Source organism: Pocillopora damicornis, chromosome 13, assembly GCF_964200805.1.
Source record: "Pocillopora damicornis chromosome 13, jaPocDami1.2, whole genome shotgun sequence".
NCBI classification, from domain to species: domain Eukaryota; kingdom Metazoa; phylum Cnidaria; class Anthozoa; order Scleractinia; family Pocilloporidae; genus Pocillopora; species Pocillopora damicornis.
In genome coordinates this window covers 10,374,692-10,401,545 of record NC_142682.1, presented here as the reverse complement: position 1 = coordinate 10,401,545, position 26,854 = coordinate 10,374,692, and the positions used below count along the sequence as shown (strand labels likewise).

At 37.5% G+C, this 26,854-nt stretch overlaps 1 protein-coding gene across 1 annotated transcript; it reads right to left on the bottom strand.

The window, feature by feature from the left end:
* Positions 1–478: 478 nt before the first annotated feature.
* Positions 479–26,021, bottom strand: LOC113680366 (periodic tryptophan protein 2 homolog). The gene is made up of 21 exons (XM_089192040.1): positions 25,811–26,021; positions 25,602–25,714; positions 21,933–22,027; positions 21,528–21,627; positions 20,634–20,777; positions 14,294–14,429; positions 13,325–13,424; positions 12,126–12,162; positions 10,931–11,071; positions 10,397–10,604; positions 9,231–9,379; positions 8,085–8,232; positions 7,595–7,745; positions 7,054–7,234; positions 6,012–6,105; positions 5,404–5,457; positions 4,333–4,435; positions 3,060–3,125; positions 2,024–2,242; positions 1,360–1,585; positions 479–674 (listed from the first exon to the last, which is right to left on the bottom strand). The coding sequence occupies exons 1-21, from the start codon at positions 25,826–25,828 to the stop codon at positions 503–505; spliced, it is 2,655 nt and encodes an 884-aa protein (XP_089048166.1). The 5' UTR covers positions 25,829–26,021; the 3' UTR covers positions 479–502.
* Between the last annotated feature and the right edge of the window lie 833 nt (positions 26,022–26,854).

The following is a 26,854-nucleotide window of genomic DNA, read 5'->3' as shown; positions in this document are numbered from 1 at the left end:
GAGAGTGATTTTATGATTTTACGGAGACTCTAGTAACGGAAAATATTCCATATGGAAACCGGCTGGCACTATTGGACCCTACAGAGTTTACATCAATTGAGAGATTCCTTTAACACTTCCTAGAAATGAGTACACGAATCTAAGAACATGAGAATCAAGGTCGATAACACTGAACGAATTTCTCTGGTTGCAGGTATTCAATCTAAGGTTGAAAAATCAGAGTTTAAGTGACCTTCGTAAGGTAACCGATAGTCTTTTGAGGTAAGACTCCGAGCCGTTATCCAAAGGTAGTACTTCTGACTTAAAAAGTTTTGGAAAAACCAACAGATGAATGAAATCAAAGCAAATAAAATACATTATCTGATGCTCTATTGTTCAGCATCGCCGACACACACAAGAACAACGACAACAAAAAAACACAAACAAACGAGGAAAACAAAAAATGAACAGTAACAAAAAAACAAACAAAAAAAGGCAATTAAGGTGTGTGCTTTTTATTATTTTAAGATGGTTTGTGTTTGAAGGATTGATGAACATCATTCTCGTTCAGTCTCTTCTCTTCTTTACCCACAACGATCGAAGGTACTTCCAGGGTTCGATCAATGGTATTATCAGACTTTAGCATGTCGCCAAAGGCTTTTATGTAGCTGAGGGCGTAAGTGTTACTGGATGATCTGCAAGAGAAAATCGGACATCTCTATGAGACATCTCATCGAAACATTTTATAAATGAGTAGAGACTTAAGAGTAAAATATGTGAAGTAATGGAAGACACACACACATGCACAAAAACTTTGCAAAGACTGGACTGGAACTTCGCATTTTTTTCGCATTTTCTTCGCATTTTCTTTCAAAGAGTCTTTTCTTTTTTTTCCTTTGTTTTGCATTTCTATTCACCGGACAAGGTAAAAAAAACGCTATAAATTTAAAATTCAATTATGATTGAAAATGCGTTTTTTGTGCTTGATGTTAAATTTTAACGTTAATTCTACGTCAATGGTAGGACCAGGAGGCAGCCCAGAGGTTGGCCTTATAAAGGGTTGGTTGCTATCGGTGATACTCTTGTTAAACTGGTCTTAAAACCCCAACTAAGTGTTAAAAGAAAGAATAAAAGAACAACAGAAGATTACGACTGTCTCTATATCCCAACTATCAAAGCGATTCAGTACGCTAAAAATGTTATGAACAACGAATGTGAACAAATTATAATTTTTCCTAAAACTACAAAGTGATAGAGCAAGCATCACGGTTAACTCATAAGTATGTGAATAAAGAAAAGAAAAGCCTTTGCAATTCTCGGGACTAGGCAAAACAACAGAATCAGTCAAAGTTGTTAAGTAGGAGAGCTTAAGATACTTACATCCTGTTAAGGTCTTGTTGTTGTCTCACGAGACTCTTTTGTAGGCTGCGCAACAAAACAGATTGTCCACTAGCCTGTGATTTCAGTTGTTGCCCGTGTACAGTTAACATATAATGACACCATAAAAGATAGAAGTGAAGGTGGCGCGACTCCTCCAATTGCAAAACAATAAACTGCATCAGTCGTTCGATAAAGGGCTCCTTTAGGGAATGTGTTACCAGTGGAACTATATGTTGAACAAAGATAAACGAAGTCAGGAGATGAATTTTGTTCGTTTGTCTCACGATAGTCACTTATGATGTAGATCGCGACGTTTCGACTGCAATACAGCCTGATGAAGACTAGCTGTATTGCGGTTGAAACGTCGCGATCTACATCATAAGTGACTCTATCGTGAGACAAACGAACAAAGTTCATCTCCTATCTTACACCACGATGAACAATAAGCACATATTTTATTAAAATAAACAAAGTTGTCATCAACACGTTCCTACTAGTAATACTAAAGAACTCACAGGGTGCAACTAACGTTAAGAAACCACAAAGTAAATCTTAACAAACTTTCTTGTCTTGAGAATTTCTAATCAATGCTATCTAGTTATTCTTTTTTCATCAACCTTATGGGGGATAAGAATGACACCATATTGAAATCATTAAAACTTACTGTCACAAGGTTCAACTGCCTCCATAACTTGACAAATGAGTTCTGGTTCATTCAGTCTCAGGCTCAATATTAAGGCCTTTGTATGTTCTTTGTTACTACTAGCTTGACAGATCCTCTCGGAGGTGACATTGCATTCGAGTTGAAATGGATCAAACACATCATGAGATTCTAGAGAATATACCACTAGCCCTTCAGAACTAGCTGCAGCCCACGACTGGCCTACATTGCAAACAGAGAAAATATGGTGGAAGCATAAAATTCAGTAAGTCTTGATAAACAAATCAACGGTTATGATAAGTTGGGCCGTAAAACAGGTGCATTTGGGAAAAAAGGTGTGAAGTGACGTTGTGAGAGAGCAAAGTTAAGTTTGTGGTACAGCAAGAATGGAGACTACAGTTTGGTAATTTGGTAGAAATGAAAGGGTGTTTTCAACACATTTGTGTTGCTGACAGACTACAAATATTTTTTGGCCACTTGCTGTTCAAGTGAAACAAAATTTTGCCAAGTTTATAGATGTCAAGGTTTGGATTTTTCTTCAAAGCATTACCTAAATATAATTAAAACTCGTTAATATGATCATCCTATTCATATCACATCGTCACAATGGTGGTCATATTGATGTGATTTTTATAATCATTTGTTTATTTCAAAAGGCTGACTGATAAGGTAACTACGTTACTTTTCTTCCCGTGCATCCCACAGTGATTGCCCTGTCCAGGCTCACACAAAGCAATTTTGTTACTGCTCGATGCATGCCTTTGGTATTATTCTTGCTGACAATGTTCGGCATGGTATCTAACAGTGTCTTTTTTCTGACACATTAGTAGGTTTACATTTTGGAGTTGAGTATTCGGTACCATTCAGCTCTGCTTTTTAGTCTACGGAATGTAACTCTAAAATAAATACTGATCAACATGCAGTCATGTTAACTCTGCACAATGACTTAAATTCTCGCTGACAGGTTATGTAAATCAGATTACAAACACGATTCCTACGTAAAAGGCATACCAAAAAACAACATGTGCAGGTACAGTACCTGTGGGTGAAAACTGCAGTGAGTTCACTCTGACCTCTGGCTGAAACCTGCGAGAGCTCATATCACCTGAAAATAAGACAGAAACTTTATTGAAAACTCTTCAACAAGTATGTAGCGTGAAACACCAAGTTCTTGGTGTAAATTCCGAGGCCTTACTGCTGAGGCGTTACTCCAGCAGAACATTAATTAGAAAAGAAAAGTCACAATTATTTACCATCGTTTCAGGTATGTATTAGGAAGCTATGTCCTTGAAATAGCGTTTACAATACCATATTTTTGCATTCAAATAACACAGATTATACGTAGTGTGTAAATAAGTGTGTTGGTGGGTGGGTTAAATTGTGCAACAAAATGCAACGTGGTTAGTCGCGCTTTGTTTTTCTCCTGAAGTGTTGTTTTCCTGTTAGTGAAATCAACCTCTGTGAGGATTCTTTCAACTAGGTCATAGGGATAGCCCCTCTCGGGTGATTGCAACTTGGAGTGTCTGATGTTCTCTTCGAAGCTTGTTTTTGACATTGAGGTTTCTCCCTTGTAAAAGGCCTCGTAAAATCCGCGTATGGTTTCTATTCCTTCCTCCTTCAGAGTATATTCGTGTACAGGCTGGTTAGATCCATAGATACTGAAATTGCACTTTGTGGGGCCTAAGTCCTTTCTATGAATTGATTAGGCTTGTCTGTCAGTGTATCTTTGAGATACGATTTTTGTGTTTTGGTTATCGGTTGAAGATTTTAGTACAAAAGATAATACTTCTTTCGCCTGGTTGACATAATAAGAGTTTTTGTTTATAGTTCCTATTCCCGAGGCCCTACCCCTCAATCCTTAGCTTTTCAGCGATACAGGGCTAGAACTCAAAACACCATCTTTTCAAACTTTGCTACGGTTGTTCATCACTATCAACTTTTGATCGACAGTAAACTTTGAGACTCAATATCGTTAGAAGAAAGTTAATTGTAGGCCCGTATATTCATTTAAAAAGCTGAATGTAAACCATGTTCATATAAAAATTCTGAATTAGGATATTGTTGTCTGATTTGACATATGGGGAAAACAAGGCATTCAGACTTCCCAGGAGTTCATCTGATTCCGCGCTAACTTATGTTTAAACTGCATTGACATCTGAATTTGATATCCCAAGAAATCAAAGGACTTCGTGTTCCTTATTAGTCATGTACATCATCGGTATGGATAACGAAAAACAAATTGCCTGAAACCCACATGGAGATGATGGTCGTGGCATGAACTACTACTGGTCTTACGCATTTAGAAAAGTTACCTTTCAAAACACCCGGAAGAGTTGGGGTTAGATCATTATCACTTTTATCATCAATTAGGCCTATGGGTCCTGCTTCCGTCATGTTACCATCATGGAGAAACTCCTGAAAAGACAGACATGCAGCAAATCCGATTTGACATCTCCAATAAACTCATGTTGATTGTAGGAGAGAGTAATATTCATTTTATTTATGACAAACTTGTGACATTTCAATGCTTTTAACTACAAGAACAGTAGAGGCAAAGTTCAGCCCATTCACTCCCTAACCAATGAATGCTTCACGCCTCAAAATTTCAGACTTTGTGCCAAAATTGATTTCATAATACCCCAAAAATGTACTTGCTTGCTTACTGGAAGCAAACTTTACACCACTTGTTTCTAGCCTTGTGCATATTTCTAAATGATTTTGGATGCCAATTTTGGGCTCTGTCCTTAAAAGAGCATTAAAAGAATTGGTCACCTCAAGAGCAGCTCAACTGATCAGAGGTCTGAGTAAGAGGTATTAGGGACGGGAAAATACTTTTTCCACGTTGTCTTTTACCCTATTGTTTTAAGCAATCTCCATTTTCATTCACCTCAGCTAAAAGCACCGAGCAGGAATATGAAACATTCTGAAAAGTCACAGACTCACAAGTTAAAATACTTATATAAAAGCCCTATAGCACAATGACTACTGGCTTCTTAAAAGTTGGCAACCACATAAACTATTAAGGAACTATCCCATGTTTTTCCCAGGAATTCTCTCAAAAATAAAATATACATGAACTAAAAAGATTTCGTAAAAAAATATATGAATATTCATTAGAAAACGAATTTTTCTTTTGGTTGATGCCTAAAATCATGATTCAATCATCTAGAGAAATGAGAAATTCTTGAAAAATGAAGAATGTTAGAATCAACTTCAACATGTGGGGGGTGGAGCAGTTAAAGAGAATCACACCTGCACACCACTTAGCAGGGGCAAGGCTGTTCAAGCCATGGGTAAGCTGTGCCTGAGTGCCAAGTATAATAAAAACCTCTGCATAGCTAGAGAATAACATGGCTCTTAATCTAACATGGTTTAGTTTTTACCTTCATGCCATCCAAAGAGAGGTTCCCAGATATGTCAAATTGTTTTATCAACATCTGTTACAAAGTAAAGTATGAAATTGTAAATGTTTCACCCTTAAAGCGTTTAATCCTTCAAACTGAATAAAAAGGTGAAGTCATGTATGATGACCCAGAACCATCCCCATATTCTAGTAAAGTTGATCAAGTGTCACAATCCTGTTTACAAATGACCAAAATTTCTTCACTTTCAACATACATGTAGCTATACATTAATTTTTTGAAAAAGGTTTGCTAGAATGGAAACTACTTTACCAGAAGTCTCTTTATGGCGTAATTATCATTAATACAGCTCTGATAAATTTGTTCAAAAAGAATCTGTCTTAATTTGCATAGTTTTTGAAAGTGATGCTCAATGAGATTTTTTCTCTAACTCTAAAAAATAGAAATGTGTCAGTGAGCCTGAGCTGAAGAATAATCTCTAATTGGCCAAACTATTAACAATTCATTTAAAACAGCTATGTAAATAGCAAACCAAAATATGAAAAATTATTTTCAAAGATGTCAAAATATGTGAAAGGCAAATTAAAGCAATGATCATCAAGGAAAAGCTATACAAGTCATGTACTAACCTTTTGACTGACATGATATAGACAGACACGCTTAGATCTGCCACCCGCTAGGACACATTTTCCATCAGCACTGTAGCTTAAACTGGTAAAGTATCTAGTGTGAATGGCCATGAAATTACTGATTAAAATGCTGCTCAACCTCACAAATGACTTCATCATACTGTGTGGTTTAAAACTTACATCTCCCAGATGCTAATGCCTCTATATTCTTAAGCATAACTATTCTACTGACTACATTATTCTATGCATTCTATGCTTAAGCTGTGTATGCAAGCACATCAACATGAAGTTTCTAATCAATCCAAGTCATAGTTTTCTTGTTTTAACACTGAAGTTAATATTTTTAAGAACACTGCTTGGTGTTGTGAATTCCCCACCATTTTCTTTTCAGGCAGCTATTTGATTTCTTTTTACAGACAAACTTTCCACAAAACAAAACTTTTGGCACCAATTTTTTATGCTTATATTACATACTGGAGTGGTTTTATCTACAATAATGTAAATGAAAAAATCATATGCTTCTTATTGGCTGAAAACAATGTAACACAAGTGCAAAGTTGTAACACGTGCAAATTATAAATAGCATGCACATGCCTTCAAAATTTTGTCTGTCTTGCCTTGCTGTAATGTGTTTTTCTTGTACATTATTAGCAAGTAATAACATGATTTATCTCGCAATTTGGTGCAATAATTTCACTCACCCTCCAGGCTCATGCAATTTTGTTGTCTTTGAAAAACTTACTTATGCTTATTAACACCTAATTGCACTCAAAATTACATATAATAATTTATCAACTGAGTTGAAGCAGGTCCCAAAGATTCAATCACATTTTGCAATTACTATTGTTTTTTTCTTTAACGTCTTCTATTCTGGCAATATTCATTCTCCCTGTTTTAACCCTTAATTAACACTGATATTCAAAGAGACTTCAGGCACTGAAAACCTGCTTCACTGAGATTTCAACCTTTTGCAGAATCATTACAAGACGAAACACACACAGTCTTGAATAAAAAATAATACAAACTGTTCAATGCTTATTACTTTGAAGAGGCCATTGATTTTGCTGTAATCTTATCTGAAGGTTTTCTTCCGAAGGCAAGGTCCCTACGCCCTTCTACTGTTCCTACTTCGACTCCCGCTCTTATGTCAAAAAATGTGATGCGGCAATCCAACGATGCAACAGCCACCTGAGTGCCATCAGGACTCACACACACTGATGAAACTGTTTACAAGACCAAATAGACAGCTCCTAATTATAAGTCCAACACTGACTAGAAGTGAAAAAAAAAATCTTTCCTCTGTAAAAATTGAAGCATTCTTTTGCATGATGTATAGTTGATTGGAAAACTCTTCTTTTCCACAGTTTTTCTAGAAGATGATTCACATAGAACTTCTTCTTTGGATAACTACATTAATTCTTTTGCCCTGATTTGTTCAAGTAACCTAAGGTGAAGTTTTCTAATCATGTCAGGTAAATATGGTTTGAATACTTGTTACAGTGACTCTAAATTGCCCAACAACTAACACACACGTAAATCTGTGAAAATCATAGTTTTTTAGTACTTACTAATTTATTACTAACCATCAGATTCCACACTAAGGGTTTCCCATGAAAGTTTACTATCAAACATATTCCAGAGCCTAACGGTTTTGTCCCAGGATCCTGATATAAGTAGTGGTTGCAATGGGCTGAATACTAGTCCAGAAATAGGTCCCTCATGTCCAGAAAGCACCTTTCAAGGTATAACCAATTTACATTGTTAAACATGACTACATTTAAGAGGAAACACAGAGAACTAAAACACTTGCAACATTTCACTTTTCTACCACTTCAATTTAGAGATGTGTCCTCATGTCAAATACCATGTTAAGTTTCAAACCTCCAGCCTTGTGAAAATAAGTTCGATCAATTCAGAGTGCATGTAATTCCTATTCAGAGTGTGGAAAACAACAAACACATCATGTCTTTTAAAATAGGACTCAAAATCATAATATCTAATAGTATGCTCATTTTTAATGACATCAGACCTCTTAACTTATATCATTTGTACATTGATTAGCCAGTAACATACCTCAGTAAGACGTGCAGTCTTAACACTCCAAACAAAAATCTCAAATGTGTCAAGAGATCCAGCACAGACAACTTCCCCACTACTGTCAACAGTCACACATGAAAATTGAACTGCTTGGGGTGAAGTAAATGTACGGAAGTTTCGGTATCTGGAAGGAAAAATGAATGTTTCCTCTCTTAGAAAAAAATCTTGTTGTAATTTTCCAACACATTCATCAAATTAGGTGTTGAGCCACATCCACACTCATGCATTTTTTTTGAAAATACTCACTTTTTTATTTATTTACATTGCTTATCATCCACAATGAAATGCCTGAAAAGGCCCATGAAAATAGTTCCTTTCAAAAAATTTACTGTTCTGGAAAATATCAATGTTGGTTCCATTTCTTGTGTAGACAAATGAAAATGAGGCTTAATTTTGACAATGAAAAAAAAGGCAATGTTCATTTCCTTCCATCTGCATTTGTAGGTGTTTAAGTCTGGACTGTAGACAGAATTGCATTAAAATCTAAATGTTTTCAAACACCAGTGGAGAGTTAAGAGAAACAACGCCAGAGGAAGAAGGAAATGAGTTAACAATTTGGCAATGAATGTGTATGTGTGGTCAACCCTTCATAATTTACTAGATTACATAACTTGGTTGTTTTCCTAAGATCAATTGTATATTATACATTTGTTTGATTCAACACCAAATTGTTGTAGCCTCTTCATAAATAAAGGGGGATGTATAGTTAGCTTTAGTAAAAGAAAAAGTCACTGTGATTAGAAACATTTGATTTTGTTTGAAAGTGACAGTACCAATAACAAAGGAACTATTGATGGCTGAGTAGGTAACCATGTCATCAATGAGACAGGACAAAAAAGGTAAAATAAACTCTTGTATGTACCTCTAAAGAGGAGGAGGGGTCAGAATCAAATCATGAATGTGGAGGGAACCTGGCATTATCAGACCTGGTTGAGAGGGAAGTTGCTTTTCCAGCTTACAACCCTGTGAAACTGACATCTCTGGTGTACAATTACTGATGAATTATACAATCATATTTTACAATGTAAATGTATACACATCTTAAACATGTATTTCCCTTGCATTTAACTTTTAACAAATTATGTCCAAAAAAATTATCATAAAGAGTGATTTAAAGTGTACCTATGGAGATCAAATGCTCTGACAGTGCCATCCAAGGAGCAACTAAACAGTACTTGACTACTAGGTGTAAATACAACACCCGTAACAGCACAGCTGTGTTCGTTAAATGTTACAAAACAGAAACCTGACATCATGTTCCACAATTTAACCTAAAATTGGAAACAAACAAATGATTAAAAACCTATGGAAACACTACCACTGTTTACAGGCCGGAGACATGATCTGACATAAAGCGGGGGTCTGCATATGCCTTGAGCTGAGAGACAGTTAAGAGAAGAACAAACTTACAGACAGCCTAGCCTGATAGCAAAAGAAACAGTGACAAATTTCATGTGATTTGATTTTCTAAGCGTTTCATGATACCAGGTCCACAAGTACTCAATCAAACCACTGGACAGTAAAGAGGTGTTATGAATTCAAAATAAAGGAACTCCAGTGGACATTGACCCAACCCCTGGAAGACTAGGATTCTACCAATTATCCTTGCTAACACACCAGCAGAATGCTCTAAAGTGAAAAAAGAAAGTTTACAGAAGATTGGAGAACAGGTGGGGCTCAAAATCAACACCCGGAATAAAATGGAGATGGAACTGGGTGCAAGACAACAGGAATCTTTGGAACATCATGGGAAAGCTGTTGACAGACGGTCCAAGTTCACATATTTGGGGCTGTCATCTGAGAAACTGATGGAACTGACGAGGACACATCCATCAAAAGAAGGAGAGCACAACTGCAATTCACATTGCTTGTGCAAGTCATCAGATTTTGAACAAAGCTCAGTATTTTCAATAAAGACCTGTCCTTTACAATGCTTGGACAAGTGGAAACAGGCAAAACTACTGACCAAGAAATTTCAGATAAGTATCTGATAAGTGTTTATGAAAGATTCTTAAAATTCAATGGCCAGAGGTCATTCCAAATGAAGACCTATGGGAAAGGACACAACAAAGCTATATAGACAAAAGCATTAGGTGAAGAAAACGGAAATGGAAGGGCATACATGTACACTCCAGAAGCCTGAGAAAATCATCAACTGTATATAACTGCCTATGAATGGAACCCTCAGGTTGATGCCCTATACTTCCAGGCAGAAGCACAGATAGCCAATCTAAATTATCAGCTTGTACTACATAAATTTAAAATGATTGAAAAAGGAAAGGACCAACCTTGCCATCATCACCTCCAGTTGCAACAAAGTGTCCATCTTGAGAGTAACACATGGTGTTCATATTATGGTAGTGACCTTGCTGTTTTAGTATGTATGTTTCACTTTGCCATTCCCAAACCAACAACTGACCCATGTTACTACATCCAAAGGCAAGCCATTCACCACTACTATTGACAGCCACTGTTTCAATAGCCTGTTGTGAAATGCTGTGAAAATAAGTTGGTCACATTAAACAGAGAAAATCCTCACTTTCATGATTAAGGAAAGTTTTCCACCTTGAAAAAGTCATCTTTTCTTGGAAAGATGACTGTGTTAATCTAGAGATGGTAAAAGACGCTTACACTGGTGGCAGAACTACTAAAGCCTTAACACCTCACAATGAAAATTTCCAGACAGACTTGCAAAAAACACTATTTAATGCCTAATTCATAATTCAAATGTGTTATGAAAATAAAACACAACTGAACCAGACTTTCAATAAATTCATTGGCTGCATACAAATTTCATTAGCTAAATATATGAAACATGATACCTTAGGGTGTGGATAAGAATGAAGTCTGGTAATTCATGCAGTGTGAACAGGCCAGTGTGAAATCCAGTTATTAGGAGCTGGGAGGCCTTGTGAAATGCAGTTGTTGTCAGTTCAGCAGAGCTGCCTTGATTGTAGTAGTGCCTATAATCAATAAAATAATGCAATGAAGTACATTTTACACATTAAGCTTATCATTTTATCCCTACTAAGGAAAGCCCAGCTATCTATAAACAAAACATGTATAGTATTCTAATTCCCTAGGAGCAAAGAAATTGCTCAATATGATCTAAAAGTAGAAAACAGAGGTTTCAAAGGCATGTATGAGGCAAAATAGCAGAGTATGATTGCTAAAACACTTCTTCCCTACACAGAAACTAAACCCCTTCTAATGGTGTGGTTTCAAGAAATAAATAACAAAGGTATCTGGAACTTTGATAGTAATAAGGTTGTTGACAAAGTCCTTTCATTTGATTAAAAAAGTTCTCATTTAATTTAGAAACAGCTCCTCCCCTTTATACAATGTTGAACTCTACACAAAACTCACTCTGAAGAAAAAGGAAGTCCAGAGAAAACTAAAAAGTAATTTGAGAGAGGGAAACAGGAGGTTAACTCCCTTACAGTACAATGGTCACACATTGTACCACAATATGTTAGACTATAGCAATTTGTCTCGCGTGTTACCCATCAAGCCTCTCAGAGACTATTCAAGTGTAACCAATAAAAAAACTGAGAACACAACACCTGAAAAAAAACCAACTGATTTTTGACCTCTTTGGAGGATCTGATGACTCTGTATGCCCAAGATTAGAAAGTTGGTATTCACTTACATGACAGTAAATTGCTTTTCACCTAAAGAACACTGAGCTTACTTTCAATCCTTTAAGGTTGGCTGAGGCATTCGATTTTCCCATTAGGCATTTACACAAAATTAGGAGTATAATTCTGCCTTTCAATAATCACTTTCATGATAGGGGCCAGCTATGCTTAGCAAAAATAAATACATGTAATTTAGCACCCTTCTTTAAGACCATGTGGCTGAAGGTTTCTTAGAGACCAAATGAACCCACAAAGTTAACAAACAAACCCACTAACCACAGATCCTAAATATGTGAGGGTAAAGCCACACAGTTGATCTCCAAATTTGCATTGTACTTAAAAAAGAGGAAATAGTTATTTAATGTGGGTTCTTGCTTACTTAGCCTTCTTCTTCCAGTGAAGAGAAATTTCATCACCTGCAAAAACAGAGGGAAAACTATGTATCATCTGCTGAGTTATATAATCATAAACACTAATTAGATTGATATGATGGTTGATAAAAAAATATGAGTCTAGTCACCTAACTAGAGCACCCTATAATAGCTTAACATTTGAATTGCATAGGACAAGAAAACACTGATGAGATAAACAAACATTATGATGAAAAGTCATTATGACCTTCAAGTGTGAAAATATCACCACACTCATGTGTATGTGATTAATTTTAGATCGAGATAAAAATTCAAAATTAAACAGATTAATTGTTATCTCTGAAAATAATGAGTTTGTATAGTGCATTCTCTATATGAACATGTTCTAATGCGCTTTACAGTACTTTTCAAGGGACTGAAGCCAAAATTCATTGAGCAGTTTACATCTTTTTTTTAAAAGGGAATTTTGAAGGTGCCCCCAATTTAGGAATTTTGGGAAACAGGGCCAGACCACAACACCAGGAGCTTAGTTCCCTACTCTTTATGAGAAGTACATGGATTTTCAATGTCCCCACAGGCAGACCATACCATATGTTTGTAGTTAACAATTGTTGAGACAAACAAAATGCCTGAGGGCTATGAATAAAGCTCTGAGGATTGCATATCTAAATTACATCTCGGTCTGAATACCTCAATAAAGTTAAAACAAATGTTAATCAACTCATTTGTTATATTTTTAAGCCTTCATGAGCCATTTGAAGTGTCTTCTTACAAAATTACTTCTGGCCAGAGGCCATTAAGAGAGACATGGGAGACAATCAGCAAGGACCATCCTCGAGGATGGCCATCAGCAAGGACCTCCTCCACTTCAAACTGGAATCAATGCCAACCTACTGAAATTCTCTACTAAATGGCAATGACTGTTGATCAATGAGATGTTGGTCTATCTCTTCCCTGAATTTGAGCTCCATCCCTTCAACATTTTCCAATAAAATTGATGCTGAAATCATGAACATAGCTTTCTGTAGGAATTTGATGCATGCAGGCTGTTTCAAATTTACCAATCAGTGCAACAAATTCCCACAGGACCCCAACATGGTTCAAAACCAAGCCAAGCGCTTTTTTAAGGTTGACTTCCCCTTTTAAAGGTGTCAGGATTACCATACTGCTTAATAACATCTAGAAATAGGGATAGACTAGTTGTTACCTTGTTTGGAATCTGTTTCACTGGAAGAAACTTGTGAATCCTTGAGGCTTCCCTGGCACTTCCAACATAATAGGGCCCCATCACGACTCACTGTGTACGTCTTGTTTAATCATGTCAAGTACCAACCTTTAAATGTCATATTCCCTAATATACTTTAACCACTCACAGGCACAAGGAGAGCCATGGAGAGTATTCAGAACCAAAAGTAAGCAAGTTTCTTGATTTTGACAAGTTATCTTTAAAAACGTTTTCAGGAATATTTCCATAAAGGATTTCTCTAGTTTATTCTACCTCACAGTTGTTTCATCTGATGAATTTCACAAATTATAAGGAAACTTAAGAAAAAAGACCACAAGGGCTTGAGCATGAGAAATGGTTAGACAAAACATTTCTTTTATACTTGAAACCACTGGTTTTTTCTCTGGTTTTGCTCTCAGCATCACCAGGAAAGTATCTCAAGGGGCAAATAAACACTTGACAATCCGTTCATGTCAAACAAAGCTCCACCCTCTCTCTCAACAAAACTTGTTTCATTCTTCTCCTTGCCTCCACTGATTCCCCTTGAGCCTTTTCATTTACAGGGGGTACCAGTGGGTGAAACATGCTACGAGAAAGCTAAACCTATGACACTATTCATCCAAATTTTTTTAAAAAAGTATTTTAATTTTGATAAAAATAAAGATAATCATTAAAAGCATATTTCATCTTTTGTGAATCACTTATTGCCAAGAACTCTAAGGGTACTCCATCAGTTTTTGCACACCTAGCAAATTGCGAAATACACCCAAGAAAAAATTACATTTTTAACTGTCTGTTTCCTTTAGATTAAGTCAGGGCCATGCTACACAAAGGTTGGCACTGGATATTGCCAAACACCTTAAATTCATTCATCTGATGCACTTTTTAGAGTATATTACTGTGTATTTTTCCAAACATAAATTCTGTAGATGGAGTAGGTAGAAAGGATACATTTAATGATTTGTCCTCAAAATAACAGCCTATTACAGTATTTCTGTGTCCTGACAGGGTCACTGGAACAAAATTCTTCACAGGGAATAATGAAAAGATGCGAACTGTCATGTCTCTACTGCCAACCACAAAAAACCTATCAACAAAATGAGAACTTAATTGATACAATCGCTTCTCAGCTCTGACGAAAGGCTAACAAGGCAAGGCTCTAATTATAACCCATTTGAAACATTACATCTGCAAAAGTGACAATGAGGGTTTCTATATTTAATTATAGATGGACGGTGTCTTCTAGCAAATTAGGAAGGTAAGTACTAGGCTTACTCATTGCTCTGACAAAGGGCTAACACCCGAAAAATCAGCATTTTTACCCATTACGGTGGCTAATTTACGTTTTCAACTCATTTGTGAACACTAAATTACCTGCTCTACTCTCCCACCGATGCAGCACCACAGTTTCTTTAGAAACTTACCCCTTTACTCATAGATCAGGATTAGGACATGAAATGAGACTTTCAAAATGTTAAGGCTGAACTGTTGTGTCCCAAAATAGGCAGATTAAAGGGCTGTTTGTGGCAAATTAATTAAAAACTTTACAGCTTTTAGTTAATAATTTACTCTTCAGGAACCTGAACCTAGAATTGTAAAAATTGACTGAACACTTCATAAAACAATAATTAATTCAGTAATTAACATAGACAAAGAATTACAAACAACTTCTTCTTTGTCTACTGACCAAGTCGTTTTAGAAGTACTTTTCTAATGCATTTTAGCTGAAATTCTTACTTGGAACCCCAGAAAGTAAGTATCATCAGGAGATTTTGACTGGCTCTAAATATGTAGATGTTCGGGGCTATGAAACATAAAGTCTGACAAATGAAATGCCGTGTGATGTCTAACAGTAATGTTTGTGACATTCACCCCTGAAGTCTACAAGTGAATAAACAACAAACAAATAGATAAAAAGGAAAATAAGAAAAAAAAAAGGGAAAATTGAAAATGTATACCCCATGATTTGTATCGATCAATTCCAAAAACTACACTCCCATGTGATTGACACATGTACAGTAATATAGCTACTGAACTACTTTTGACTTTTAGCTGTCACCACTGTTCAAAATTCATTTCCGGTTATCAAAGTGTATTTTGCCAGTCAAAGATTAACTCAGTCCACGGTTTTAAACAGCTCCTTTATTGAATCATGCTTGTAGTAGTCACGTTCAAAATCCAGTGGTGTCTCACAGTTCTTCTGACTAGCAAGTCGTAATGCAGTGAATTCCGTTTATGACGTCATCACGTTATGCAATTAGTATTAATTAATTGAAAATTGTGGCCTTAATTAGCTAGCGCAGTAGTTGTGGTTATTAAGCAATACACTCCCCCATCTGAAATGAGGTATAGTAAGCATACGATTTACAAGTAAATTTAAGAGTTCAGTCACTGTTCATCAATAGGCAGTATTAATATTAGGCGCTGTACTGGTCGCTGTACACTTATATAGCCTTTTCCTTTATACTTAGTTACAGGCTCATTTGTTATGTTCTTGTATTCGACGTCTACTTTCCGGACTCTCCCATCCGTTCCTGGATATGTATTAGAAACTCTCCCGATCTTCCATTTTCCTCTTAACAAGCTCGAGTCCTGTATAAGAACGATATCTCCAGTTTTTAAGTTACGGTGGGATGTATGCCATTTTTGACGTATTAGCAAACTGGGAAAGTAATTTTGCGTCCACTTCTTCCAGAAAGAAGATATTATCGTTTGTACGAACGAAAACCGTTTTCTATTACTCGCTCGCTCGTCAAAGATCATGCCACTTGGTATTCGTGCCGTTGCTCTACCAAGCAAAAGATCGTTTGGGCAAAGATATGCACCGTCATCAGGTGACGCAGGGTGCCTTCCTATTGGTCTTTCATTCAGCAAGTTGGCGACCTCGTAAAGTACTGTTTGTAACTCTGAGAATGTTAAGGTACTATCGCCAATAGAAGCGTTAATAGCTCGTTTTACAGATCTTATGAGAGCTTCTGTGACTCCGTTCTGCCAGGGTGCGTCTGCGGATGTAAAGATCCACTCAAATCCCTCAGTTATGCCAAAACCTTTTAGTTTGTTCCAATCCCAAGTCTTGGTCATATTAGAAAGCTCTTTATTTGCTGCGACGAGTTGGGTACCGTTATCTGAGAATAGCTTAGATGGGTAACCATGTAGTGACACGAATCGTCTGAAGACCATAAGGAATTTGTCTGTACTATAGTCTGCTGCTATATCCAAGTAAACTGCTCTTGTCCCTAGACAGTTGAATATCACTCCATACGCCTTAGATGTTGTTCTTTTCTTTACTTCATCGCGAATCTTGTAAGGTCCAAACAAATCGATGCCTGTACTGCTCCATGGAGGGGCTGGTTTCAGCCTTTCAGTTGGAAGGTTGCCCATTACTTGTTCACTGACTTTTTTATCAAGTTTTCTACAAACGACGCATTTGGACTTGATTGATTGCACAAGTTTCAACAGTTTCGGGATCCAGTACCTGGTACGCACTTTGCTGGCTGTAGTTAATATCCCATGATGCCCTTTTCTGTGTATTTGCTCTGTAAATAAACGTGAGAATGGGTGATCGTATGGAAGGAGTATTACTTCTCTCTTGTTGTAGCTCATCTCCATCCATAACTCGCTTCGTCCTCTAATCACATATATACCATCTCCTCGCATCTTAGGACATAATCTTTTGTAATTCCCGTTCTCGATATCCTTCCCCATGTCTTTTTGAGCTTCTCGTATCCAAAATAATTCAGCCCTTTCCAAATCATGTGGTTTGAGATCACGTGTTGCGTTTTTCAGAGATGTTTTGGGGTTTCTGTCATAGAGTTTCAGAACTCTTGCCGTCACCCTTAAGAGCTTGTTATAATTTGAGTACTTGGTGATATGAATCCTTCCTGCAAGGGTATCCTGAAATCCTTCGATTTTTATAGCCAGTGCCGTCTTGACTCGTTCTGGTAATTGTGATTCTAAATAATTGCGAGTTATTGGCCAATCATCTTCTGGTTGTCGTAGGAATTCGGGTCCTTTCTGCCATGCGCTTTCGAGCCCGATATCGCTAGGCTTCTTCCCTCTCGTGAGACAATCAGCGATGTTGTGTTCGCTCTCTATCCAGTACCAATCTGTTTGGCTTGTTCCTTCTTGTATTTCTCCAATTCTTGTGGCAGCGAACGTGTTAAAACCGTAGGAATTTTTCTGTATCATAGCATGTACTATTTGTGAGTCAACAATGTGATAGATTTTTTGAAATTGGTATCTGCATTCTTTCTCAATGAAGGTCTTGAGACGTTTGTTCAATACTGCTCCACATAGTTCGATACGATCGATAGATATTTTTTTGATTGGAGCTAGGCGATTCTTAGAGATGATCAAGTTACTTTCAAATTGACCATTTTTCCGTTCCCAGCGTACATACGCGCATGCAGCGTAGGCGTCTTGAGATGCATCACTAAATATAATAAGAATAGGTTCTCCAACTGCATCCGACGGCTTCACGCATCTCGTGAATCGTACTTGATCCATGTCTTTCAAATCTTTGAAGAAGGTTATCCAGTTCTCTCTATTCTCTTCAGGAATGGGATCATCCCAGTCAAGCTTCTGTTCACTTCCCCATAAGTGCCGCATTAGAATCTTCGCTTTTACAGTGAACGGTCCAGCTAGTCCGAGAGGATCATATACACTATTGATCTGTGAGAGAATCATCCTCTTCGTGAGTTGTTGAGGGGGAAAATCTGTGGTTACGTTATTTGTTTGTAAAGCATGTCTCTTTCCTTTTGGTGAGAACTTGATCTTGACTTCAAAACATAGCTGATCTTCACATGGATTCCATTTGATCCCAAGTATCTTTTCGGTCGACGTATGTGGTGTCTGTACCATGATCGTTTCTTCTTGCTTGTTAATATCTCCTGAGAATATCCACTCTTTAACTTGAAATCCTCCTTTAATAATAGCTTTCTCTATATCTTGGCTAAGGTCACGGGCCAGTTCAATGTTATCTTTGCTTTCGATGATATCGTCCATGTAAGTGTTGGTTTGAATTATGTCTGCTGCTTCCGGATAATTCTTGCGCATCATCTCTGCCGTTTTTCTCAATGCTACAGTGGCGATCGTGCCGGACGGTTTATCTCCAAATGACACTCGCTGTATTATATAGGTGTCTGGTTCTCTCGTACTATCCATGTCGCGCCAAAGAAATCGGTGAGTATGTTGGTCTAACTCCGACGTTTTCACTGTGTGGTACATTTTCCTAATGTCTCCCATGAAAGCAACTCTGTTCTCTCTAAAGCGTATCAAGACTCCTAACAAGTTATTGAGCAAGTCAGGACCCTTTGCCCAATACTCGTTTAATACGTGCCCCATATAGTTCGCATGTCAAGAAAGCAAGAAAGCTATCCGAGGAAGAATTAACAAACTACACAGGCCCTACGCATTACATTGCTCATCACGAAGTACTCAAACCAGAATCGAAATTCGTCAACTGTCTTAGCTTGATAAAGTCGGCAATTTGACGTCCAGTGCTTACCATTCTCGTGAATCAGACACTTAGGCCTAGGTTCTTTTGTACTTTCGTCTTTTCCAACTGTGATACCCTCCGAGTAATGTGCTGCGCCTTTGTGATATTGGTTGCTGCTTCCTGCACGGAGTGTAGCACTTTCGTATTCAATGGCATCCCTTTGACTCTGTAGAAAGTCGAGAAGACTTGGAAATTTGTTGCTTTTATCAACAAGACTGTCACGAGAGCTTACCCGTTCGGACCATTTCCGTTTGATATCTGACGGGAGTGCTTTCTCAATTACGCTGACTGAACTTGTAGTCGTGATCTCTGTTTCCAAGCCGAGTCCTTTTAGGTTACGATAACCATCCTCTATGAGGGTTACAAATTCTATAAAGCGTTTATCTTCTCCTTCTCTGAGCATTCTAAATCGCTTTATTTCGTCAATGATGACATCGGCAACTTTGGCTGGGTCTCCATATTTGTCGTCTAAACGATGCCACATCTCGTCTATGTCGTCGTCTACGCAGTTCACCAATCTCGCTGGCTCCCCCTTAAGACAGGTGCGTAGGACGTACGCTGCGTCACCTTTTCGGATTTGAGTCATAACTTGCTTCTGGAAATCTCTTTTAAATTGCGGATACTTGCGCAGTTCTCCGTCAAAGTGAGGCATTCGTACTTTTTCTAGTTGTAGAAAGGAAGCTGAGGCGGTAGACTCCCGCTTTGTTTCTTTAGCTTCTTCCACATTAGTGTAGCTTAGCGCTATTTTCTCCTTTATTTCATGATAACAGGTTTGGATTGTAGCGATCCAATTTATTTCAGCTTCTGCTGAGTCTTGAGTTAATAATTGTAGCAGTTCTGCGTTTGATCGTTTGCATTCCAAAAATTCTTCTTCAATTTGCGTTTGTAAATCTCTCAATGCAAAATTGGGAATTTCTTTAGATTGCAGCGCGTGCGAGATACTTTTGTATGAAGCTTCGAAAACTGCGCACGCTGTTTTCTGTCTTGTGCGTGCTTTATCAATGTATTCTTGACGCTCCGCGTACGCACGTGTTGATCTTTCTTTCACAGTGATTTGTTCCACATATTTGATTTTGCGATTGGTCGCCTCATTAAACTTCTCTTGGACTTCTGTCATCCACACTTCTGCTTCTTCAGACTGATCGTCTGGCAATAGCTCGATGTAGGCTTCATGTTTGCCTTCGAGTTCATCGTACGCTTCCGCGAGTTTCGCATAGTTTGTTTCAACTATTTCTACGCCTTGGTTATTGTCTATCGACTTGGTGAGGAAGTTCTTCTTTCTTGTGAATCTTCCTTTAGCTGTTGTACGCTTGCCTTTAGCCTTCTCGATTTCAGCTGCGTTTTCCATCTTCGCTTATCCAGTTGTCGCTTTGTAGCAGACCACCGTGGATTTTGAATATTTTGCCAGTCGAAGATTAACTCAGTCCACGGTTTTAAACAGCTCCTTTATTGAATCATGCTTGTAGTAGTCGCGTTCAAAATCCAGTGGTGTCTCACAGTTCTTCTGACTAGCAAGTCGTAATGCAGTGAATTCCGTTTATGACGTCATCACGTTATGCAATTAGTATTAATTAATTGAAAATTGTGGCCTTAATTAGCTAGCGCAGTAGTTGTGGTTATTAAGCAATACAAAGTGTAACATTTCTTTGGAACAAAAGTAACTGCTTTTCTTTCATAACTTAGGAAAGTTAGCACTGTTACTGATTGTAATACCTGAATGTCTTTAAATTATAAATAAATACACTCATCAAAAGAACTATTATTTGCAAATAGTCCTGAAACTAGTGACAGTACCTTGAGCCTGATGCCCAGTCAATACAAACAGCATCATCATAAAGCCCTGTGTAGGTTTGATGGATAGAGAAGGGTGCAAACTCTTTACTTTGGTCTGGAGCATGCCACACTTTGATATGCTTCCCATGTGTTACTGCAATAAACCTAGAAAAAAAAAGATCCACCACCAATTTGTAAAGACTAAATTTCCTTTTTAGTCTTTTCGCAATGATTGATTGAAGGGTGACATATCAATCAGATTCTGTAAGAGCTAAACCACCAATAACTGTACACATCCATCTTGAATTATTTAAGTGTAGTCCAGGTACCACTTCACTTTACCACACAAAATTCATGGACAGCTCCATATCCAACCCCGAAAAGTGTGATGGTTCACAAATAGGAGCTACTTGAGTCTTAAAGGCTTCATTCATGTTTTTATTTAATTACATGATCATTCACTACTTTGGTGTTATTGGTCAACCCATTATTGAACGAATTTTGACAGTCAGGGAGAGTCATACAATTTTATATGAAAAAATAAAAACTTGAAGAGACCAAGACCCTCAACAGCTTCCTCAAGTAACTTTCCCTTAAATTTTACAAAATGAAAACCAAGGGTATGATACAACTGAAGAAAGTTGTATCTAAGAAGACAACCACTTCTATAGGCATCTACATGAATGATTTTAATTGTGAACACACATGGTGGTCCAATAAGCCAGTGAAGGCAGAATTTCCGATACCTTTAGACACCACTTGCCTGTTTCTTAGGGTTGGTGGATTTTGGCCAGTTTTCAGGCATAGTAAGAACCCCACTAGTGCAAAAATATATACAACACATAGTTTGTATTACAGAATAAAATTCCGTCAAACATACACCCCATTAGCTCCCTCTGCAAGCCTAGTACTCACCTTCCACATGGACTGAACTTCAGATCAAAAACAGGCTTTTTGAAATTGCAACGATGAAGAACAGTCTTTGATTTCAAATTTGCTAGAAGACACCGTCCATCTGTAATTAAATATAGAAACCCTCATTGTCACTTTTGCAGATGTCATGTTTCAAATGGGTTATAATTAGAGCCTTGCCTTGTGGAAAAAGTCTTTCAAAAGAGCATTTAACTGACCAGCAGCTATACATGTCAAGATATATTTACAACCACCATGAAACTTAGTTTTGAGATAAGGACTTAGTTCATAACAGCAACAAAGTACTACATTTAAATCAAAAACAGAGAAGAGAGGGGGGGAAAAACCTTGTTTGGAAAGGCCATAATTTAGAACTGTATACTCTCTATATATTGTACATGTACAAACCTTCATCAACTGCAATAATTGTCCTGCCATCTGGAGACAAACTAATTCTTGATATGTTCTTCTGGTTTTCAAAAGGAAGAGTCCATGATCTGTTGCTATTGAAGTTAATGGTGAAAAGGCATATCAGTCTGATTTTGGAGTAAAAGCTACACATGGATAAATGCTACCCCTAAATAAAATGCCACATGGGAACCACTAAAGTATCAGAGGCCTCTAAGTATCAGAGGCCCTGATGTTTAATCAAGAAAATACTATATAAAAAATGCTTAAGTCAGGTCTCTCCCACTTCTCTAAACTTCTTTGAGATGCAGCGACTGAGATACCCTTAATGGATCATAGTGCTTTAACTGCATTACTGCTAGTCCTCTTGAGGTGGGTTTACTGGTTATATTACCATATGAAGCGCCATGCTCCACTCAGATTGGCTGTATCTAGCAATTGTGATTAGCACATTTCAACAACGTTTCCTTCAGCAGTTTGCTGTTGCATGGCAACATCACTGTTGATTTTGATAGAAGAGGTTTTACAAAGATCTCCTCTTTTACCTTGCATATGTAATTAGGGGACCAAACCTCAACATAAACAACTTACTAAAATCTACTGTTTTTACAAAAGATCCACAAGACTCGTGCATCTTAAAGCCTGATTGTGTACTATATCAACACTTTTGCATGTAATTAATCTATCTATTCAGCCATTATCTTGTATCCTTTCATATGTAATATTTTATGCTGAGTTACCCAACACACATGATATTTACCATCAGCAGCTAGCAAATTATAGGGAACAAGATCACACAATCTTTGAAACTATAGCCACTGTCCTCTCACTACCTAGGCATTTCACAATAGCTGAAGACACAGGCACCCCTGGGCCCACCACTGAGTTCAAATCCACTGCAGCTTTAAATATTCCAGGGGCTATTCAAACAACATTACCCCTGCCTGTAGTAATAAGGCATACATGCTTTCACTAGTCAGAGACTAAGCCACCATCAACAAAAAGAGATTGACTCAGCACTACAAGATTCTTGTGCATGCTGCAAGGTTAACATTAGCAAAACTGGAGCACATGTGCCTGACAAAATCAATCAGCATAAAAGACATCTGACTAGCTAAGACACAGACCTCAGCCATTTTGTATCACACTCACAACACCAGAAACCATTTGCTTTGCAGTAACCAAGATTGATTGATTGTGATAGCCAATATTACCCACGCCAGGTAAAAAGAGGTGATTCACTGAAGGCTACATCATCAAAAACAACATCAACAGGAGTGAAGGAATATAAATGCCTGAGGTAAGGGTCCCAATGACCATTGAAAAGGGGCACACATCTTTGAAATATGCCAGTCACAGCTGTCGAATACTAAGTATGAGATCTAAATCACTCGTTTATTATTTGTTTTGCATTGTGTTGAATTTACTTTTTTTATACATTAATTTTTTATAGCTTCTTGTTCGTGTTTTTTGGTAAGTTTGTTATGTTTTTCTTTGTCAGTTACATCTTTTTTATACATTTCTCACACCACACAGTTTTGCAGTCTTCTTGTAAAGCCAGCTTCTTTTGCATATTATTACTTTTTAACTCAGTTCACTACAGTTGGGCTAGGTGCAGTTCTCTGTTTAGAAGTCCTCTTCAACTTAAAAGTTAATTGCTATTTCAGTTAGATATTATATATGAAATGGACAGTCTGAGTTTAAAGGTTTTCTCACTCATTTAGATAGCATGCTTATGTATGGTAATAAAAATCACACACAGCTAACACTCCTAAAGTATTTAAAGCTACGTGTTCAAAACACAATATATAACAAAAAAGGAATGATGAAAAATATAGCCAAACTGGCTCTATACATCAGGAGAAAGCTTATTAATTGCAGATTATGATAAAAATATAATTAAAGTGAATTTTCTTTTACAGAAGTGTCAGGAGCTGGTAAGGCATGAAATGACCACAGGTTCTTCTATTTAATTTATCGGTTATTGGATGCTGCAGCACAAGCAAAATGGCTGCACAGTCTTATTTACATGGCATCAATTGATGAAAGTGTGTCAGACTTTTTTGATATTCTGATTGGTTGTCTAGATATCAGCATCTAAAGTTGGAGTACCTAAAAATATGTGGGCCATATTGCATAAATGGACACCATAGGACAAATATCAAAATAAATATCAAAATTTCACAACATACTTTCCTTTGTCATTATTCCTGGAATGTTCTTTGACAATTGAAAAAATGAAATTGACAAAAATCAGTCAAATCTATTTACCCCATAAAATTTGCTCAAAGTGGTTGTATTCCTCACAAAATCAAATGCAAGATTTTAGCTCATAAAGGTTCACAAACAACCTGCACCACACCAGGACATTATCTCACCTCCTGAAACCATAACCCAATAGGGACCTCCTAGCAATGACAATGGATCAAGATTTCCCGGAAAATTAACCCATTGCAGGCACATTTTTTAATCTCAAATTCTCAGAGGGGCATTGAGGAGGATGACACAATAATGAGCAAAGTTGCCAAAGGCAAAGGCAAAATGGAAAAACCACAAAATGTGCTAAGGGGCAAGACAACAAATTGACTGAAAGCTTTCATAATTATGATTTGAGGCAATTGTTAATGTTTTCATATCAAGGCTGGTACTAGATAGATATGGCAAGTTTTGGTTTGATGGTGACTTCTTTGTTCAAAATCTGGACACCAGCATGGAGCTCTGCCAGTACAAGTCACTTTGACAAAGGAATTTCTTTCTTTTCTTGACAGAATAATACCCTTTCTTTCTTCTTTGGGCGTTTCTTTTTTTTTTCTTCTGCTTTTGATTTTTTCCATGAGCAGAATTCCTCCCATAAGCAAAGAGCTTCCTCATGTGAATTTCGTAAAGGGCACAATGTAAACAAACTATGGAAATACCATAAAAAACGAGCCCCATCATGAGTGGTTGCCATGAAAATTCCCTCAGGGAATTTGCCTATGTCCAAGATCATAAAACCTTCCTAATTTATTAACTTCCATTTGAAACTACGTTTTTCTAAATACCTTGGGTGCTTTTAAAGATTTCAGAAATTTTTAATAGAAACATTGGGTTGAATGTTTGAAGCCAGTTAGTCAAATGACTGAAAAATCAATTTTTTTGGCCTCTTAAGGTGGGAAGTAACCTAAAAACTCAGACTAATCATGCCAGTGTCACAGCGACTTTAATCATGCTGAGGTGCATTGCAGTTAGCTCATCATGACCACCTTCATTCTTCGCAGTGAAGCAAGCCTCAGAAATTACATTGGCCACTCTTTGAGTGGACAACTAAGAGCTTGCTCTGGTTTCCTTTCTAATGCATTGAACACAAAGCCACATCAGCCACTGTAGCCAAGTTTTATGGCTCTGTCATCCCAAGCAATCTTTATGTGCATGCAATCTTCTCCCTACTCAAGAGGTGGGGAGAAACACTCGAATACATCTCTAGCCACTTCCTGCGTGCTTTACAACAGGACAGAGCACAGTCAAGGCTTCTCTATTTGTTAAGTAGAGCCCTATTCACTGTTTTTTTTAATCACAAAACTAGAGTGTTTTGGCACTGCAAGTAATTAGAATAATTATACACCACTGCCAAAACTGATGAAACAAAATATTTTTATGTTTACGATTTTAAAAAGTCATACTAAAGCTTACTTTTTAAGGTCAAAAACAGATGCTCTGTTACCCACTGGACTCACTACACAATCGCCATCAGCACTGAACACCACGTTACCTTGTCGATAGACGGAGCCTAAGATATTTGAAAACTAAAGACACCTGAATTAGAGTTGAGAATATTTCTTTCACTAACCAAATCCACAAGTTTGAATATATCACAAGCTCTAAAAGTTATGTTAAGGTACCTTGAAGGAAAGCGCCATGACACTTCAGTGTTCAACGTGGGGCTACACATTAATGCATATCGCCATGACGGAGTGTCAATTCATTTGTGACCAGTCTTCTCTCGAACGGCTATCCCTGCAAACAGTAGCTTAGGCTTCCACGAAAAGAACCTAAACCTTTGTTACATTTGCTCTGGACAACGGGTGTGAATTTCCGTTACCAATACATTCCCTGAAGCAAAAGAACTAGGGCTGCATTTGCTGTTTGTTCACAGAGGTCATTGACTTAATTCTTTCAAATGAATATCAATCTTGGATTGACCTCTTGAAAGAAAAGAGGTGACTAAGTATATCAGCCAAGTGACCGCTATGCTGGCGAGTTGACCATCAGAAGCAGAAGCCTCGTGTTCATCAAACAAAAACAGGCGATTGTTACTGTGTTTTTGGAATCATTTTTACCAGGCTAATTTTCAGCATCGATGATACGCGCCAAAGTAAACTCGGTGCGTGATTTTGATTCGAAGTGTTGAAAAGTGAACAGAAGAAAGACAAAGCTACTGATCTTGAGTGCACGACACCGTCCACCCCCATCAATAAAGTACACTCGATGTGTCTAGTAAACAGATCAAGCTATCCCCTTCTGCAAGAGATATTGGAGTCATTGTCGATGAGTACATACTTCTAGATAAACATGTGACCAGTACCTGTAAGGCCTGTTTCTTCTGCCGAAGAAATATCAGCAAGAGAAGAGACTGTTTATCACTAACAGACACCGAAAAGTTAGTAACGCATTCATTACATCTAAGCTAGATAATGCAAATTCGTTATTGTGTGGACTACCCAAATTTCTGATAGATCGCCTGCAAAATGTGCAGAATGCTGCGCCCTACGTTATTACTCTTACCAAGAAGGATGATCACATCGAGCCTGTCCTAAAGCAGCTACACTGGCTTCCAGTTAACCATTAAATCAATCGAAAGATATTACTATTAACTTACAAAGCGCTTAACGGCCAAGCTCCTGGCTGCGAGGGGCTAACGCTCGAAAAGTCAGCTTTTAAACTCT